The following is a 20,361-nucleotide window of genomic DNA, read 5'->3' on the forward strand; positions in this document are numbered from 1 at the left end:
CTCATCTGGGGGAGAAAAAAATTACGGGAGAATGTTCATGTTTACAGCTCTAATCTTGTCACACTACTCAGCTGTGGGAGTGTGTTTAGGCTACAGCACGGGCCCTCAAACCAACCAATTGAAATCAGCTCATTACAAATGCAAAAGTGATAGAAGACAAAGTGAATCATTTACATGGAGAAAATGCCATCGTTACATATTTAATGATAAAACAGGATAGGTATGTTTGTTCTCAGCCATACTACAAAGCCTTGACACCAATGTCAGTGATGTTTACCCTCAGCATTTTCGCTGTGTTTAGATCACACACATTCTTTAGAAAACAAATAACGTAAAAATAGCATAGGAAAAAAATTCCCTCAAGCAAACAGACCCAAAAGCCAAGAGTGTTACCACCCTTACGGAAAAACCACATGAATTTCACGTGATCTCATGTGAAGTTAATGTGATAACATTAAGCTACATGTGGAAACAAGATCTCATGAAATAAATGTGACATGGGGATGGATGCAAAATTTCACCAACATTTGAACATTTTCGCAGATGAAAGTTTTTCAAATGTGAAACTGCAATGTCACATGTAAATCTGCAATTCACATGTGAGATTTACATGCAAGGTGAAAACATGTAAATATAATAAAATGGTATAGGTGTTTCAAGGTAAGTGGTACGCTGTTCAGCTAAAATAGCGTAAACATCTTTAATCAATATGATTACACTTGACATGATCACTTAGTGCTGACTTTTCAATATGACCCGACCTGGGACTCACAATCTCTGGATTCGGAGTATGCTGATCTTTTTCCTGCACCACAAACTCCGTAGCATTCTCAGGAGTCATCTACAGATTTATTACTTGTACTACATCTCTAAGCAAAAGAGTGCCATCTCCACTGCTATTTTACTAATCAGTTAATCTCACTATTCTCTCATCATTGATTTCATGTACTTACTTCAGCAATTTGAGCGTTTTCTGTATAGTTGTCTATCACTATGATAAAAAACAGCATTGAGTCTTCTTGGGTATGACGCTACAAGCTTGGCACACCTGTATTTGGGGAGTTTCTCCTATTCTTCTCTGCAGATCCTCTCAAGCTCTGTCAGGTTGGATGGAGGGCGTTGCTGCACAGCTTTTTCAGGTCTCCTGAGATGTTCGATCGGGTTCAAGTCCGGGCTCTGGCTGGGCCACTCAAGGACATTCAGAGACTTATCCCGAAGCCTCTCATGTGTTGTCTTGGCTGTGTGCTCAGTGTCGTTGTCCTGTTGAAAGGTAAACCTTCGCCACAGTCTGAGGCCCTAAGCAGGTTTTCATCAAGGATCTCTGTACTTTGCTCCATTCATACAGTATTTGCCTCGAACCTGACTAGTCTCCCAGTCCCTGCCACTGAAATACATCCCCACAGCATGATGCTGCCACCACCATGCTTCACCGTAGGGACGGTGCCAGGTTTCCTCCAGACATGATGCTTGGCATTCAGGCCAAAGATAATCTTGTTTCTCACGGTCTGAGAGTCTTTAAGTGCCTTTTGGCAAACTCCAAGTGGGCTGTCATGTGCCTTTTACTGAGGAGTGGCTTCCGTCTGGCCACTCTACTATAAAGGCCTGATTGGTGGAGTGCTGTAGAGATGGTTTTCCTTCTGGAAGTTTCTCCCATCTCCACAGAGGAACTCTAGAGCTCTGTCAGAGTGACCATCGGGTTCTTGGTCACTTCCCTGACCAAGGCCCTTCTCCCCCGATTGCTCAGGTTGGCCGGGCAGCCAGCTCTAGGAAGAGTCTTGGTGGTCCCAAACTTCTTCCATTTAAGAATGATGGAGGCCACTGTGTTCTTGAGGGAACTTCAGAAATGTTTTGGTACCTTCCCCAGATCTGTGCCTTGGCACAATCCTGTCTCGGAGCTCTACGGACAATTCCTTTGACCCCATGGCTTTGTTTTTGCTCTGACATGCACTGTCAACTGTGGGACTTTATATAGATAGGTGTGTGCCTTTCCAAATCATGTCCAATCAATTGAATTGACCACAGGTGGACTCCAATCAAGTTGTAGAAACATCTCAAGGAAGATCAATGGAAACATTTCATACATTTGCAAAAATGTCTAAAAAACATTTTCACTTTGTCATTATGGGGTATTGTGTTTAGATTGCTGAGGATTGTTTTTATTTAATCAATTTTAGAAGAAGGCTGTAACGTAACAAAATGTGGAAAAAGTCAAGGGGTTTGAATACTTTCCAACGCACTGTATAGTGTATGCTTGATGCTCTGGGGACATCTTAACGACAAATGTCTGTTTGCCGGGCATCACCTGTGAAATCTCATGTGAAAGAATCCACATGTGAAACTTCATGTGAAATATCATTGCACGTGAAGTGTTCCAAAACCACATGGTTTCACATGATTTCACATGTGAAAGGTTATTTGATCACAAGAAAATCTCATAACATGAACATTTCACATGTGAAATCGTGTATTTTCCATAAGGGCTTGCAACTTTGATCTAAATAACTTCCCCTAATTATTGCTCTCTTCATTTTTAAAAATTATATTCCATTATAATCCTCATCAGTAGAGAGCAGTGGGTCTTTTCCCATAACCATATCCCCCCCTCACCCCCTCTGACTGGATCCAGTTACAGATTGAGAGAGCCATATTTGAATGGCTGACACAACCTGGTCCTGTTTCAGTCATGATGAATCACTGAGCCTGACTATAATTACTGTGCTCTGTCCACACAGGCCCAAACACTGATCGATGACTTACTTACTCAAGCCAAAGGCTGTCTTCCGGAACAGTAGCTTGGTTGGTCCACCACAGAAGGCTCTGGACAAGACATCTCTTAAAGCTCCCATCCCACCACAGGATAATAAATTAGGAGTGTTTTATAGACAATGGCGCACTCTATTTAACCCCTCACCTGCTGCAGTGCACTGTTACTGTTAGGATACTATAGGGACAGTACTTTTTGGTACAACGGCGTAATATGGGGACAGTACTTTTAGGTACAAAGGTGTAATATGGGACAGTACTTTTAGGTACAAAGGTGTAATATAGGGACAGTACCTTTAGGTACAAAGTGTAATATTGGGACAGTAATTTAAGGTACAAAGGTGTAATATTGGGACAGTAATTTAAGGTACAAAGGTGTAATATTGGGGCAGTAATTTAAGGTACGGTGTTTCTGAACATGTACAGGCCCAGTAATATTTTTGTATGTTTTTTCTCCCTAACTTTGTGGTATCCAATTGGTAGTAGTTACAGTCTTGTCTCATCGCTGCAACTCCCGTACAGACTCGGGAGAGGCGAAGGTCGAGAGCCATGTGTCCTACGAAATACAACCCAACCAAGCCAAACTGCTTCTTGACACATTGCACATCCAACCCATAAGCCAGCCGCACCAATGTGTCGGAGGAAACACCTGGCGACCTGGTCAGCATGCACTGCACCCGGCCCGACACAGGAGTCGCTAGTGCACGATGAGACAAGGATATCCCTGCCAGCCAAACCCTCCCTAACCCGGACGACGCTGGGCCAATTGTGCGCCGCCCCAAGGGCCTCCCCGTTGCGGCCTGCTGCACCCGGCCCGACACAGGAGTCGCTAGTGCGCGATGAGACAAGGATATCCCTGCTGGCCAAACCCTCCCTAACCCGAACGACGCTGGGCCAATTGTGCGCCGCCCCATGGGCCTCCCCATCGCGGCCGGCTGCGACAGAGCCTGGGCTCGATCCCGGAATCGCTGGTGGCACAGCTAGCACTGCGATGCAGTGGTCTAAGACCACTGTGCCACCCGGCGCAAATCTAAGGCCTTAGAGCACTGTGCCACCCAGGAGGCCCAACCCCATTGATATTGGTGTATCTTTTTTTTGTGGCCAACTTTTTATTCAGTTTTGTCATTTTTCGTTTTTAGAGGGGGGTTACATGTACAGAACCAATCAAATAAATACATTCAAAGTCAACCCAAACCCATTCCCCCCCTCAGTCCCCATCCACCCACCCGCATCCTCCCTCCCCACCCGGAAACATGCTTTTTATCGCAGCAGTGCTGCCTGCCAGCAGTAATCTTCTCTGATTGATTAAGAGATTCATGGGGCTATCATCGTTAAGTAACAAAATAGATGGAAAGCATTGAATATTTAAAGTGGAACTGACAGTGTTTCAGCAACGTGAAATCTTATTAAAACCTGTTCATATACATCCCCAGGAAAAATATGACATCTTTATTTTTATTTTTTTACAAGTGAGCACTTAGATATGGCCATTTTCTGGCACTCATAAATTCATAGAATGTTTGAGAATCACGTAGAGTAAGGCATTTGTGAAAATTCTATAGCAATATAGAGTGGCTGTGCGATCAGAAAATTGATTGACACTGAACTAAATAAAACCTAATAAAAACATCTGTCTTGTCCAGGACCAGAGTTTATGCAGACCGGTTCGCCATAGCCAATCAGAGCTACAGTAGGTCTTTATGCAAATAAACCTGCCACACGGGCCTTCCATCATTCACTTTGAACTGGACTGTGTGTTTACAGGCAGTAGGACCTGCCATCATTCACTTTGAACTGGACTAGGTGTTTACAGGCAGTAGGACCTGCCATCATTCACTTTGAACTGGACTGTGTGTTTACAGGCAGTAGGACCTGCCATCATTCACTTTGAACTGGACTGTGTGTTTACAGGCAGTAGGACCTGCCATCATTCACTTTGAACTGGACTAGGTGTTTACAGGCAGTAGGACTTGCCATCATTCACTTTGAACTGGACTGTGTGTTTACAGGCAGTAGGACCTGCCATCATTCACTGTGAACTGGACTGTGTGTTTACAGGCAGTAGGACCTGCCATCATTCACTTTGAACTGGACTGTGTGTTTACAGGCAGTAGTACCTGCCATCATTCACTTTGAACTGGACTGTGTGTTTACAGGCAGTAGGACCTGCCATCATTCACTTTGAACTGGACTGTGTGTTTACAGGCGGTAGGACCTGCCATCATTCACTTTGAACTGGACTGTGTGTTTACAGGCAGTAGGACCTGCCATCATTCACTTTGAACTGGACTAGGTGTTTACAGGCAGTAGGACCTGCCATCAAATACTTTGAACTGGACTGTGTGTTTACAGGCAGCAGCAACAGCGTAACTTTAGATCATCAGAACGCATTCACCAAAAGCCACAAAATACACCTGAATGGATTTCTGCAAATATGTAAATACTACAGGAGTCCTCTTAGATTTGGAAAACTTTACAACTTGTCCAAAACCACATTTTGACAACTGAATGAGAACTTGCCTGCCTGCCTGCCTGCCTGCCGACTCATTTGATCGATGCCAAATACATTTGTTTGACAACTAAGTTGTTCAAGTGTGTCAGAGTGCGCAATAGGTCATTACTAATTCAGAGAATTGTCAGATGTCTGTTCTCTGAGCGTTCAGGTGCACACTGCACTATTGACACTGGAGTCTGGCCGAGGAGTAGGGTTGATCCAAGCGTTCCTCACAATGTTGGCAGTCAAGCACCCAAGCTAACTGGCTAAAGTTGGCTAGCTTGCTAGCTATTTCCAGTGAGAGAACACCTCACTCTGACCATTTTACTCGGCATAGCAGAACTGGTTAGGCTGTTTTGATGTTATCTAGAGCGTGGTTGACTAACTGTGCTGCTGGCAACAATTTAATAACTTTTTTTGACAGTCATATTCAGCGGGTGTTGCGTGTTTGTAAATGCATCAGTTATATTGCACTCTGGCACACTCAGATGTGTGCTCTGAAATCGGAGTAAGTCCGAGTGAATTTATGAACACAAGAGATATGCTAAATGGATAACAGTCATTTAAGTTCAGCATAGCTAGCAGAGCGATTCACATTTCTTGCTAGCTAAACAAATGGCACCTGCATCTCTAGCTGTAGCCACCAAAAAATGATATGAGGGGAAAAGGTAACATGACATCTTCTCAGCAGGAAGGATGTGCCTACCTAATTAGGGGACACAGTGAACAGTTGGGAGTTGGGGCCTTGGTGTTAAATACAGTCTGTGAACAAATGTAAAATGTATACATTTGTGGTTCAGATTCTGTTCCAGTTAAAGGGTGGTTCAGAATCAATTAGATCTGTGGACCATACTTTTTCCATGGCTAGCTCTGAATATGAACTTTCGGGAGCCCAGATAATTGAATGATAAATCCCATCATTGGATGTTTCGGTAGTTGGGTTTCCCAAGGGACTCCCAGCATAGCTGGCCTAAATGGTAAATATAGAGAAAAAAAATAGTTGCCTGCTAATGTGTATGTATCTATCACATCTTGGAATGTTCTAAAGCCATTACTGTATATGGGGGGGGGGGGGGGGTGCAAATGGCCAGCCTTCAGATAACAAGGCATTATTGTGACATATTGGAGTATGGGCATGTCCTTTTGATTATCAGTTACATATTCTGAACAAAAATATAAATGCAACATGCAATAATTTCAAAGATTTTACTGAGTTACAGTGAATGAATGAATGAATAAAGGCAAATCACCTCGATTGGACGGTATTCCTCCTGTCTATTTAAAATGTTTGAATCAATTAGGTCCACTATTGCTCGAAATGAATAATACAGCCGTCCACAAAGGTTCATTTGGGAGAGATGTGATTACAGCACAAATTATGCTTTTAGTAAAAATAGGTAAGTATGCCACCTAGTGTTCTCACAATCGCCCCTTATCTTTGATAAACACAGATATTCAACTGTTTTCCAAAATGTTGTAGTCCTGTCTCGAGACATAATTACCCAAATTGATCCACACTGGCCAAAGTAGATTTGTTAAAAAGCATTTCTCCTCGGATAACCTCCATTAGAAGGTTAATTAGAAACAACAGCTCTCTCGATGCAGAATAAGCTTTTGATAAACCTAAATTGGTCATATGTCTGGTCTTTCTTGGAACGTATGGTAATTGCGTATGGTAAATATAATTAAAATACTTTATGCTAATCCCTCAGCCAACAGTCAATATCTGCTCTGCTCCATTCAGAATCACTAGCAGTAGACAAGGCGATCCAATTTTGCCTCTGCTATTCTTATTATCCATGGAACCCCTGGCCCATGCAATTCGTCAATCGATGAAAAAAACACAAATTTCGCAAAAATATACTGATGACTTCATCTCATTATACGCAGAGCGATATTTTTCATATATCTAGACAATGTATCTCAATCACTCCCAAACACATTGAAGCTCAGAGATATATTTAGCTTCATCTCAAGTTATAAAATGAATCTAACCAATTCAGCCCTACTGCCTCTCAATACCCCGATGGAGGACTCCATCTCTACTTATGGAATCCCAATTGTTTCCCATTTTAAATATTTGTAAGTAGATATAATTCCCTTTTGAGATAAAACCATTGACAGCAACTTTAACAGAACACTCAAATCAATTCAATCCGTCCTCAGTAGATGGAATAATATCCCAATTGCTTTAACCAGCAGAATATCTATTGTCAAAATTAATATATTGCCATGGCTGAATTTCATATAGTTCAATGTTTCCCATCTTTCCCCCTTCTGGGAAAGATGTAGGAGGACTATCTGTACCAAACGTTAAATTGTATTCCCAGGCACTAGCATTTCGCTACATCATAAATTGGTTTACGTCCAACCGCCATCACAACCGCAGACAACGTATAACCACGCCAACCCAGGACCTCCACATCCGGCTTCTTCACCTGTGGAATCGCCTGACACCAACCACTCAGACAGCTGATGAAACTGTGGGTTTGCACAACCAAAGAATTTTTGCAAAACTGTCAGAAACAGTCTCAGGGAAGCTCATCTGTGTGCTTGTCATCCTCACCATGGTCTTCACCTGACTGCAGTTTGGCATCGTAACTGATTTCAGTGGGCACTGTCACACTGGAGAAGTGTGCTCTTCACGGATTAATCCCGGATTCAACTGTAGCGGGCAGATGGCAGAATGATGCTGATGTCATTTTGTTAACAGAGTGCCCCATGGTGGAGGTCGGCGTTTTGGTATGGGCAGGCATAAACTACCGACAACAAACAAAATAGCATTTTATCGATTGCAATTTGAATGCACAGCGATACCGTGACGAGATCCCGAGGCCCATTGTCGTGCCATTCATCATCGCCATCACCTCATGTTTCAGCATGCAAGGATCTGTACATAATTCCTTTAACTTCTCTAGGGTAGGGGGCAGCATTTGGAATTTTGGATGAAAAGCATGCCCAAATTAAACAGCTTTCTACTCAGGCCCAGAAGATAGGATATGCATATAATTAGTAGATGTGGATAGAAAACACTCTAAAGTTTCCAAAACTGTTAAAATAATGTCTGTGAGTATAACATAACTGATTTGGCAGGTGAAAACCTGAGAAAAATCCATTCAGGAAGTAGGATTTTTTTGTTTGTTTGTAGTTTTCTATTCAATGCCATTACAGTATCCATTGACTTAGGACTCAATTTGCAGTTCCTATGCCTCCCACTAGATGTCATCAGTCTTTAGAAATTGTTTCAGGCTTGTATTCTGAAAAATTAGGGAGTAAGAGCAGTCTGAATGAGTAGACCCTGCCGTGTCACAGAGCTTTTTCATGCGCGCGACCAGAGAGAGTGCCTTTCTTGTTTACCTTTTATATTGATGACGTTATTGTCCGGTTGAAATATTATATATTATTTAGGCTAAAAACAACCTGAGGATTGAATATAAACATTGTTTGACATGTTTCTATGAACTTTACGGATACAATTTGGATTTTTTGTCTGCCTGTTGTGACTGCGTTTGAGCCTGTGGATTACTGAAGAAAATGCGCAAACATATATAAATGCGCGGATATAAGGAGAGACTTTATCGAACAAAAGGAACATTTATTGAATAAATGAATGTCTTCTGAGTGCCACCATATGAAGATCATCAAAGGTAAGGGATTAATTTTATCTCTATTTCTGACTTGTGTAACTCTTCTACTTGGCTGGTTACTGTTTGTAATGATTTGTCTGCTGGGCTATGTTCTCAAATAATCGTAAGGTATGCTTTCACCGTAAAGCATTTTTGAAATCTCACACCGTGGTTGGATTCACAAGAAGTTAAGTTTTGTAATGAGTATTTCTGTATTTGAATTTGGCGCTCTGCAATCTCACTGGATGTTGGCCAACCCTAGAGAGGTTTTTAAGCTGAAAATCTCACAGTTCTTCCATGGCCTGCATACTCACCAGACATGTCACCGATTGAGCCTGTTTGGGATGCTCTGGATTGACGTGTACGACAGCATGCTCCAGTTTCAGCCAATATCCAGCAACTTCACACAGCCATTGAAGAGGATTGGGACAACATTACACAGGTAAAAATCAACAGCCTGATCAACTCTATCTCCTCTTGGGGATAGTAGCGTCTCAAGTGGCCAATAGCCTCGGGAAATGCAGAGCGCCAAATTCAAATAAAACGCTATAAAACTCAAACTTTCATTAAATCACACATGCAGGATACTCAATTAAAGCTACACTCGTTGGATTTAAAAATGCTTTTCGGCGAAAGCATGAGAAGCTATTATCTGAAAGCATGCACCCACCTGAACCAGTTGTCAACAAAATAACTAGCGTAGCAGGCGCTACACAAAACGCTGAAATAAAATATAAAACATGCATTACCTTTGACGAGCTTCTTTGTTGGCACTCCAATATGTCCCATAAACATCACAATTGGTCATTTTTTTCCGATTAATTCCGTCCATGTATACCCAAAATGTCCATTTATAAAGCAGGTTTGATCCGGAAAAAAACTGCTTGCCAAAACACAATGTCACTACAAAACATTTCAAACGTTGCCTATAAACTTTGCCAAAATATTTCAAACTACTTTTGTAATACAACTTTAGGTATTTTTAAACGTTAATAATCGATCAAATTGTAGACGGGGCAATCTGTATTCAATAGAGCAAGTAAACAAAACATGCACCTTTTTCCCTCTTGCGTAACTTTCAACAGTGTAACGCTGTTCCAGGATGTGCCTCTTCTTCGTTGCACCAATGATTAACTTCAACCCAATTCCAAAGACTGGTGACATCCTGTGGAAGTCGTAGGAACTGTAAAATGGTCACTATCAAATATCCCTTGGCAAAGACAACTAAGGGAACGGTCAGAGGCAAAAAAATGAAATAATTCTGAACAGTTTTTCCTCTGGGTTTTGCCTGCTACATAAGTTCTGTTATAGTCACAGACATGATTGAACCAGTTTTAGAAACGTCAGAGTGTTTTCTATCCACACCTACTAATCATATGCATATAATATATTCCTGGCCTGAGTAGCAGGAAGTTGAAATTGTGCACGCTATTTATCCAAAAGTGGAAATGCTGCCCCCTATCCTTAAAAGGTTGGAGATATATCGCACTGCATGAGGCAAATCGTGGTCACACCACATACTGACTGGTTTTCTGATCCACACCCCTACCTTTTTTAAGGTATCTGTGACCATAGATTAGGGCCTAAGGATTTTATTTAAATTGACTGATTTCTTTATATGAACTGTAACTCAGTAAACTATTTGAAATTGTTGGACGTTGCATTTATACTTTTGTTCAGTATAGTTGGTTAGCTTTAGCTACCTGCAGATTCATGCACAGTGCATGGTAGTATGAGTTGTTGCTAGCTAAAGACTCCACTATGCAAGTATGGTATTTCACTATACCATTTATACCTTCTACCTTCTGCATCCTGTGCATGTGACCAATAAACACAGATTTGATTTTATGTAGTGTGTGTTTACCAGAGACAGTAATGTGAAGAACAACATGACCTGCACCAAAGTCAGATTAGGATATAGACCAAGGACTAGATGAAGTTATTTTTGCTACTAATTTTTGCTACTACTTTGACAATTTTTAGTCTTGAAATCTTTGGTTGTTTGCTACACTACCGTATTCACTCTGTTTAGCACATGGCCTCACATGTGAATTCTTAAAGAGATGGGTGGGGCTAAGGCTTAAGAAGGTGTGATCGATGCTGAATGTGTGTAGGCAAAGAGCTCTCCAGTAGGTGTACCAGAAAATTCATGGGCCATTTTCTCAAAAGTGGGGTTACAAGTTTTATCAACTTTCAAATCAGAATAACTTTCCCATTGTTCCTCAACTACAGTGTATGATATACCATTTTCTAGCTCCGTGTCTCTACTTTTATCCAATGTAAAAAACACAATTTCAAATGTTGCTTCATAGGACTGAATCCATGTGGTGGGTCACAAATATCCTCATTGTTATTAGCAATGTGGTCTAAATTAAGTTAAACATAAAAATGTAATAAAGGAATTGTGCGGAAGCCCATAGGGGACTAACAATCTATCCTAAACAGTTTAGCCCATAAGGATGCAATATGCTGTAGCTCTACAAGGAAGCAACCCCAGTCTGTATGGCACTTCAATATGTTGACCATTGTTCATTCATTTAGCGTGGAGTCATCATTGTCTAAATGCCCTGGAACATAGGCAATATAATAATAACTAAGTCCAATCTTCAGCAACAACAATAATAACAGTGTTCCTTTAACCCCATTGAGGGGGTGTCCTCATCATTGTCTGATGCCGAGGGCTGCATCACAGACATAAGCTAGGCTGCGTGATTGTGCGTGGATAGCATACCTACATATTGAGCCAGCCAAATTGGGGTTAGCCTAGATCTGTCGGCTCATCCCTTTGTCTGTTGGGCTTGATGTGCTTATAGAAGAAGTCTTGAACCTCCTTGGCAGTAGAACACTTGTTTGTTGTATTCTGGAAGGTCAAGATGAGTTTTGCAGGGTGGCTGAAGCAGCATCTCTAATATTGGTATTTCTGAATGTTGCTACATGTACAGGCACAGCAATATGGGTGTTTCTGTTCATAATAGCTGCTTCCTGGTTCCACAGTATCATTTATCCCAGCAGGTGAACCAACCCACATTGTAGTTACAGTGTCACCCCCACCCACCCGCACGCACGCACATACACACACACACACACACACACACACACATACACACGCACACACAGACACACACTGTACTGGCTATTGCACTCTCTCCCGCTGTTCATACACAGAGCCATTAAATAAGAGTGCCATAGGGACGTCAGTCAGTCAAAAAACAAGCACGCAAACACGCACGAGCATGCGTATACATCCGCGGGCACACACACAAACAAGATACAAAAAAAAACATGGGGACATCTGTCGGCATCTGTTGACTACCTTTATGAGCCATTCATGTTACATTTACTGAACACGATGATGTGTTTTCCTTTTATTCTGGTTTTATGGAGCTTTGCCATTACCCAATGTTCAGCTTCGCTTCCAGGAAAGGCAAAGGCTGGAATCAGGATTTTGAGGTTTGTTATGATCTGAGACTGATTGATGGTGACTGAGTGAAAAGGTCTGATTACTTGCCGCTGGGTCCATTATCTGGTTCGGAACCCTCCCAAGCGCTGCACAGAGGATTCTCCTTCTCTCTTTTCATCTTTTCTGAGAAGAGGGATATGGAGAAAGATAAGCAGGAGCCACAATCAAAATGCATTCTGAAAATCCCTGTCAATTAGATTTCAAAACATCTCAGCAGTTAAGTCTTTTAAGTATGTCACGTGAACACTATAGGGTTTTACACAAGATGATGCTGTTGTAAATAGTGCTATGAAAACATTCTAATACCTATCAGGAAACACCTCCAGAATAGAACACTCAGACGCTTATTTTCAGAATGTGAGAAAATGCTATCTTTATCCCTTGTAAGTCCTTGCTCATTCATTGTATACAGCTCCTCAACAGGCTGTATGAATTTAAACTTGAATGTGAACAGTACATGTATAGCAGGTATGTCAAACTTTCTCCATTGTCCTCACAATGGCCACGGGTGTAGGGTTGTATTGTTGTGTTGGTAACAGCTTCTCTGGTCTAAACCTTGTCTAACTGGCTGACTGCCATTCTAAGGAAGTTAGTTACAAACAGAAAAAAGCTGTTTATAATGCTAAACAGCCTACCAATATTTTCTCCTGGGGTTGTAATTTGTACTAAATGGTTAGAGAAGACCGGCAATCTGCGATATTATCAGATTCTAGAAGGCAGGGTTACACAGACTAAGTGGGCTTGTCCTAAATGGCACTATAGAGAATAGGGCTCCATTTGGGACGCATCCGCTGTCTAATAGAAGCTCATTGAAGAAGATCAGAGCGACACCAATCACAGTGGAAATACAGTGCCTAGCGGGTCCAGTTGATTATGTCCCATTACGTCAGTCGGAGTCTGGTCTTCTGCCTTCAGGACAAACTCTGTACACTGACCAAGATTTTATATTTGGATCACATTGGAACTTCTGCTATACTTTTCCACGTCAGCACTGAATGAAAAGCACACAAAATGTATTTTATGATTTATTTTGATAGCATGACTAGATGAGATAAATTACTGACTGTTTAGTTCCTCGAAGGGAAATGTTCCATTGCTTCATCATGTTGTATACAGGCATATTTTGACATATTGAAAAAAATCACACCCAGAGACCAAAATAGACAAATAAATAATAAGAAAATAGAAGCTTCTACCTTTCCCCCCCTTTAGGCTGTCCTTTGCCAGAGCCCATCTCTGTCTCTCTGTCATAACATTCTCCTGCTGTCTGCACATTGGAGCGTTCCAGGGATTTGACATGACCACGATGCCTGCCAGCGCCTGCCACCGCCACGCATCAATTTCACACCCACCACTCTAATTACCGCAACACACAACAGAAACCAGGAAGTAAGCCACAGTTACAGTTGGCTTGACGCTCCGAGCCAGAGGGATCAGAGAGAGAGAGAGAGAGGAGAGGAACTGGTGCAGGTATATTAATAAGACAACAAAATGAAATGGACCAATACAAGTTCCTTCTGTCTATGTTTTCTCTCTCTTTTCCTCCCACCGCCTTCCCCACTCCCCTAAGACTCTTTTTTTCACGAACACCGCAATAGAGAGCTTCAACATCTATTCAGTAGTGTATGGTAAAGCTATACCTCCCTCTCTCTTTTCACCTCACCACCAGTGAAAGCTCTACGCTGTTTGAAGTGCTAGATGTAGAGCATCCCTCCTGCACATTCTAATGACTGTGTGAGTGACACTGCGCCAACTGGGCTGTATCACTCTATATGTGTTAACTATCCATCTCTGGAACTGTGCACACACACAGGTAGGTGGCACCTTAATTTGGGAGGACGGGCTTGTGGTAATGGCTGGAGCGGAATAGGTGGAATGGTATCAAATACATCAAACACATGATTTGATGCGATTCCATTCTCTCCATTGCAGGCATTATTACTGTATGAGCCATCCTCCCCTCAGCAGCCTACACGGTAGCACACCTGATACTGGTGATGATAGGCACTCCTGTTGCCATTATAGCCCTCTTGTATAAATCAAATGCAAATGTTTTCACTAGGAGTAACTATGTGACTGTTTTGGGAACCAACTGTCTAAAACAGTGTGTTCGTGTGCCCATCTCTGCTCTCCCCAAAGCAAAAATGTCAATGTTTGTATTGCGTAAACACAGAAGATGTCTTCTGAGAGGCGTATATGTCAAAAAGATAAAGTATTGTTTATTGAACACCATCTCTGTGAGAAAGCCCTCCAGTCAATGCATTGTTTGATTTATATCAGATTTATTCTTTTGCTAGTTGGTTTTATTACTGATTTCATTGCTGGTTGTTGCACTGGTATATTTATAGCCTATATTTCGTACGGTTGTTATGTGAGCATTGAATAAGATTTTCAATGCGTCCATTAAACTTGGCAAAGAAACTTGAACACATCCATCCCTCAGATAGTCATTAGCAGTCTACATTTGTGTCCCAAATGGCAGCTGATTCTCTTTATAGTTCACTATATTAAACCAGATCCCTACGGGCCCTGGTACAAAAAAAAGTAGGGCACTATAAAAGGAATAGGTTGCCATTACGGATGCATACTAAAAGAGCTAAACCTCTCCATTCATTCATCAGTTTCCTGTGTCTCCGTCTTGATTAATGTTGAATCAGATAGCGAATGGAGGAAGACTCCCCCTGCACCCCTCCTCTTTGACCCGGCAGTGGGGCAGGCAGGTGGGCATCTTGGAAAGCCCTGCCATACTGCCATGCAGTATTCATACCCACATGGCAGGGCCAGCATTCACTATAGCATAGCCAGAGAAAGATATCTGGTTGTGTGTGTCCTAAATAGCACCCGATCCCCTATGGAGCACAATGGGTCCTGGTGAAAAGTATTGCACGAAATACAGAATAGTTTGCCATTTCAGGTGCAGGTTTTCCGTTGAGGTGGTAAATGTGTCTTCACCTCAGGGGTATACTATTAGTTATTCAGAACGGCTTGATCAAAAGGAATCAGTTGGAAGTGCGGAGGTAAAGGAGCCCATGAGAAACCACCAAACATGGTCCATAGTTTAAACTTGATTAACACACACAATCTAATATTATATTCTAATGGGATGCTTTGGAACACTGTATTGATGCCAGTTCTGATGTGTCCCAAACGGCACCATATTTCCTTTATAGTTCATGACTTTTGACCAGAGCCCTCTCAGAAGTAGTGCACGATATAGGGAATAGGGTGCCATTTGGGAAGTACCTCTGGTTATAGCTTTTGGTTTAACAAGCATGTGCTTTCCTTTCCTCTCGTTGCTCGTTCTATATTCAATAAAGTGCAGATAAAGGGCCTAATTTCAGGGTACTGTTATTTTGAGGGTTCTTTAATGTTGAATGTGATTAGGCCTTTAGAGTGGGTAACCTAGTTAAGCAGGGAACATGCATCTCTACTCAACTGTCCATTCTCACACACGTACAGCATGAAAATCCCCATCAAGCTGACAAAGCTAAACAAAATGTATGCCACAAATATAACTATTTTCGATTACAAGTTGCACCATGACATTTATAGTAGAGCGATTATGGTTTGATGTAACGAGACACTGGTGTGAAAATGGATTATATTTCATGATCAATGGAAAAGATAGCATTTTTCTGAAGAGTTTAGCATGGTTTCCTTTTCAGACGGTAGTGTTCGTCATAAGCTTCGCAGATCGTAATATCTTGAAAAGCACCTACATGAAAAGAACATTGCCATCCAAAGAGAAGTTCTAGAGGCTGCTGCTGCTCACTGCTAAGACTAACTACAAGCCAATAGCTTAGGCTCCATAAAACACCATGTACTGAGAAAATGCAATGTAGCAATCCATTTATTATGCCAACATCTTAAAAACCCAATTTAAAGCTTTACAAAAAGAGAAAAATGTGTATAGTATAAAATGAAAAAAAAATGTGGCACTCTTTAGTTTATTTTCTGTTATCAAAATACCATCGTGAGTCATTGTAAAACAGGTAAACAAGTAAAGTATGTCATCGTATTGCTGTGAAAATCATGGGAGATCCATCAGTGTACTCAGTATATCTACCCTCAGATCCAGGGCTGTACACACAGAAGCCCTAAGGCAGCGGCTGGCTGATCATGCATATTTAAAGATCTCTCAGATTTATCACAGTCTGTGCTAAAGTGACTTTAAAGTGAAGCTTCATTGGAATGATTAGGGTTAAATTCCAGGAGTCCTCCGGGTTGTGCTGGAAGATGTCTTTGGCTGTGCCCCCTGGGTAGGGGGTGGTAGGCAGAGGGTTGCGTAATAGAGAAGAAGTGCATCGTGGAGGTTAGGGGGTGTTGTCTCTGTCAGTCTCCTCGCTGGGTTCTGTTCTCTGGGAGAGAAGGAAGGTCTCCCACACTGCCAGACACTGGAGGAGAGAACACCCACATCATCAGGTTATGACAGACCGGTAAGTCTCACACACACACACAATCACTCAGTTGAAATGGCAGGTCTGTGAACTTGAGCCAGTCAGTATGTTTCCACACATCAATAAAACCTTCCACTCTGTCAACTAAACTTCCAAAGTAATAGCTGTCTGTTTAATGGCCGCCGTAAGTCAGACACACATGGCATGCCTCAATTCAGCAGCCAATTTCGTTCACAGGCTCCGGCTGCTCCCTGGACTTCGGTCTCATCTATTTGTCACTTGACAAGGTTGTGATTAATGTTCTGGCCCAAACAGAGCCAAGCACCCACCCAAACAGCCCTATTTCCTCCATCTCCCCCCCCCCATCTAAACATCCCGTTCTTCTCTCACCCTGCCTCCTCTCACCCCAATCTTCCACACCCACCCAACCCTTCACTCCACTCTCCATCCTTCTCTCCTCTTCCAAACTTAGCCGACATGACAGTGGCAGGAGGCTCTCGTGGGTAGCCAGCTGACTGCCATGTCACTAGTGCTTAATCATGATGACACCTTCACCACGGGACACAGACTCAGTCTGACCTTTACCCATCAGCCTCACTGACAGGGCCCAGAGAAGGCAGAGCTAACCAGAGTTTGGACATAGCTGCTTTACACAACAGGTTATACAGGGACAGAGCACAGGGCTAAACAGAGTATGGACAAAACTGGTTTACACACAATAGGTTATACAGGGACAGAGCTAACTAGAGAACCGGGACAGAGTTAGGGACCATGGGTTATATAAGGATAGGGACAGAGAGCAGAGCTGTGCCAAGTACAGAGGGGCGAATAGTGAGGGGGCGGAAAGAGATACCAGACTAGACCAAGGGCCACGGGGTACACAGAGCTGCTGTGAGCTACACGGGGTACACAGAGCACAGGGACAGAGCTGCTGTGAGCTACACGGCGTACACAGAGCACAGGGACAGAGCTGCTGTGAGCTACACGGGGTACACAGAGCACAGGGACAGAGCTGCTGTGAGCTACACGGGGTACACAGAGCACACAAGCAGAGGGGGAAAAATGGTGAATAGCAGATCTCTGTGACTCAGCAGCTGGCTAGAATACTAAATGGGAGCAGATGCACAGAGCTGATCACAGGAAAGACCAAGACACAGAGGAAAGAGGTGAAACATTGGCTGACAGAAAAAGAATGTTTTTTTACTTCCACAGCTAACTCCTTGGAGTTGAGTTTATTCAAACTTGAAAGTTTATACTTAATGATACCGTATGTTGTGGGATAAATAAACAGGTTTGACTTGTACTTATCAAGATAAGACTGTGTTTAAGGATTATTGTGGTTGAGGAAAGCGATACATAGTTAGTGCAACTTATCCCTCCTTCCAGACAGTGTTTGAGCCCTCAAATACAGATAAGACAACAGACTGTTGAATAAAACATTCAGGGGAAAATCAGGCGACAGCTAAATCCATTTAAAGACCCGACTGGGAGAGAAGTACAACCCTGCCGCCAACGCAGCATTCTTCCCGGAGATCCAAAGCCCTTTAAGTTCATACAGTGGAGCTGTGAGGATGACTGTCTGATTGAAGCAACACTTAAAAAGCCTATGGCAGCACAATGGGAGGCAGAGAGAGGAACCTCACACCTGAGCACTGTAAAAGGACAAGACACCATAATGAGCGGTTGGCCATCCCATCGCCTCTGACCACTGTTCGTCGACACCCAGCAGGTGATCCTCCTGTGCACGACTGATGTTCATTATGGTGTCTCGTTTCAGAACTTCTGCCTTCACACATAATGCCCGGTGCATCTTCAGTATGACATGACCAACATGTACAGGTACCCGAACTATAACGAAGTGAATAATTGGACCCAAAATTGAAGGGTATAATCTGTCCTTGGTCCCAGCATGTCTGGACTGACGTGTGCACTGATGCAGAGCTCCACAGGGGTGATAAGTCGCCATCCAATCAGGGCTGGCTATCGGTGCATTACCAAGGAGGCAAATGTCAATACACACTCTGCTGCCGAGAGGGGAGTGCCTGTGTGTGTGTGTTTATCTGGTAGAGGAGCTCCATCAGTGCTGGTCCTGACACAGCCTGTGACAGCTCCAGCTGAGGTAATGGGTCCTGTGTAGCAGTGTGACTAGCGCGCTAATTAAGGAGATTGTTAAGGGGGGAAGAGACCGCTAGCCTCGTTAACATCATTAGCTATCCTCCTTTTCTCCCTCTAGGCTCCAGTGGTTTAGCCGGAAGACAGGTAAACTGAAATAAATCAGGCAGTATTACATATGAACACCAGTGGATGCAAGAATGCATGCACAAGCAAACATGCACACACACATCGTAGTCACACACACATCTTTAAGCACAAGAGCGGCTGCACTAGTCCAGAAGAAAGTTATGGACTTGAGCTCAGCAGACTTCCTTCACATCAATATTCAGATACTCAGAAGAGTTGAATTGACTGTCAATGCCATGGTAGAGGTGATAAGAACAAGGTAGATAATTGTTGCAAATCTAGAACACCTTGTAAGTAAAACCATGTCCAGTTGAAGAAACATCATTGAAGAAACCGTAGTTGCTATGGAGTAACCATGGCACTCCTTTGATGTTGCATCCTGACAGAACGACGCACAGTTGCTGTGCTGTATGCAGGGTGGGTACAGTGATGAACAGGCAGATTCTAAATCTAATGCAAATAGAATTCATAGTACACCAACAAAGGACCATTAAGATTAGAATAGATGGATATCTAAAATATCCCTATATTCCTCTCCGTCAGCGTTTATGCAGAGACACGATATCTGTAGGAAATAATAAATCCTGTTTACAAACAATGAGAGGGCATTGGTTTGGAAATGTTAAAAAAGGTACACAGTGGTTACAGTCACAGAAATATAACCTCTGGTCTGAGGGGCTTTTCACATTCTAGTAATAATATGTCTATATTACAGTACAGTAATTGTCAGAGAACTGAACTATGACCTCTATGTGACCTAGCCCTGGGTATCTCAGTATGGTTACAGTCATGAGAAGATTGAATGTGACAGGTATGGAATAAAGTATGGAAAATGGGTCTATAACCCCCAGGCAAACTGATGATTCAGACAAGCATGCACCCTGAGATTTATCCAAGCCCATAATTGATGTTAATATTCCATCTCAGGAAGAGCAAACACCTCACTGAGTCCTCAGAGTACAGCCCTTTCCCCAGTCTCTCCACCGTTTCCCAGTCCGAACTTCCATTCACCTTACTCCTTTCATCCCCTCCTTCCTTCCCCCAGTTCCTCCATCTAACTCCTCCCTTTATCTACCCCACTCTGTGTCACGCATCCATCCCTGCTCTCCTCTCCTTTTCCATCTCGCCAGTAGGGCCAGGTTATTGCATTGGTGGTACCACAGGGTGAAGAATGCAGTAGGGTGGTGGTGCGAGGTAGATGAGGGGCACAGAGCATTCCCTCCCAGGCTTACTGCTGCCACCCCCCCCATACCTCTCATCCTGGATTCTCAGTGTCGAGTGCAGACCTCCTAGACTCTTCTCTTATTAAAGGTCTTACATGAATCATTCACAAAGCCCACGGCACACTCACCATCCAGCCTCCTTCAACACCTGAATAAA

The 20,361-nt window shown here is 42.8% G+C and overlaps 1 protein-coding gene across 5 annotated transcripts in view; it reads right to left on the bottom strand.

The window, feature by feature from the left end:
- Positions 1 to 16,175: 16,175 nt before the first annotated feature.
- The window catches only part of snx7 (sorting nexin 7), a 36,171-nt gene continuing 31,985 nt past the window's right edge, over positions 16,176 to 20,361 (bottom strand). For all 5 annotated transcript variants that reach the window (XM_020509095.2, XM_020509094.2, XM_031796430.1 and 2 more), the window contains one exon: positions 16,176 to 16,737. In XM_020509095.2, the coding sequence (XP_020364684.1) occupies positions 16,657 to 16,737 (81 nt within the window). In that variant the 3' untranslated portion in view covers positions 16,176 to 16,656. The remainder of the gene's footprint in view (positions 16,738 to 20,361) is intronic.

The sequence above is a fragment of the Oncorhynchus kisutch genome, linkage group LG18 (assembly GCF_002021735.2).
Source record: "Oncorhynchus kisutch isolate 150728-3 linkage group LG18, Okis_V2, whole genome shotgun sequence".
NCBI classification, from domain to species: domain Eukaryota; kingdom Metazoa; phylum Chordata; class Actinopteri; order Salmoniformes; family Salmonidae; genus Oncorhynchus; species Oncorhynchus kisutch.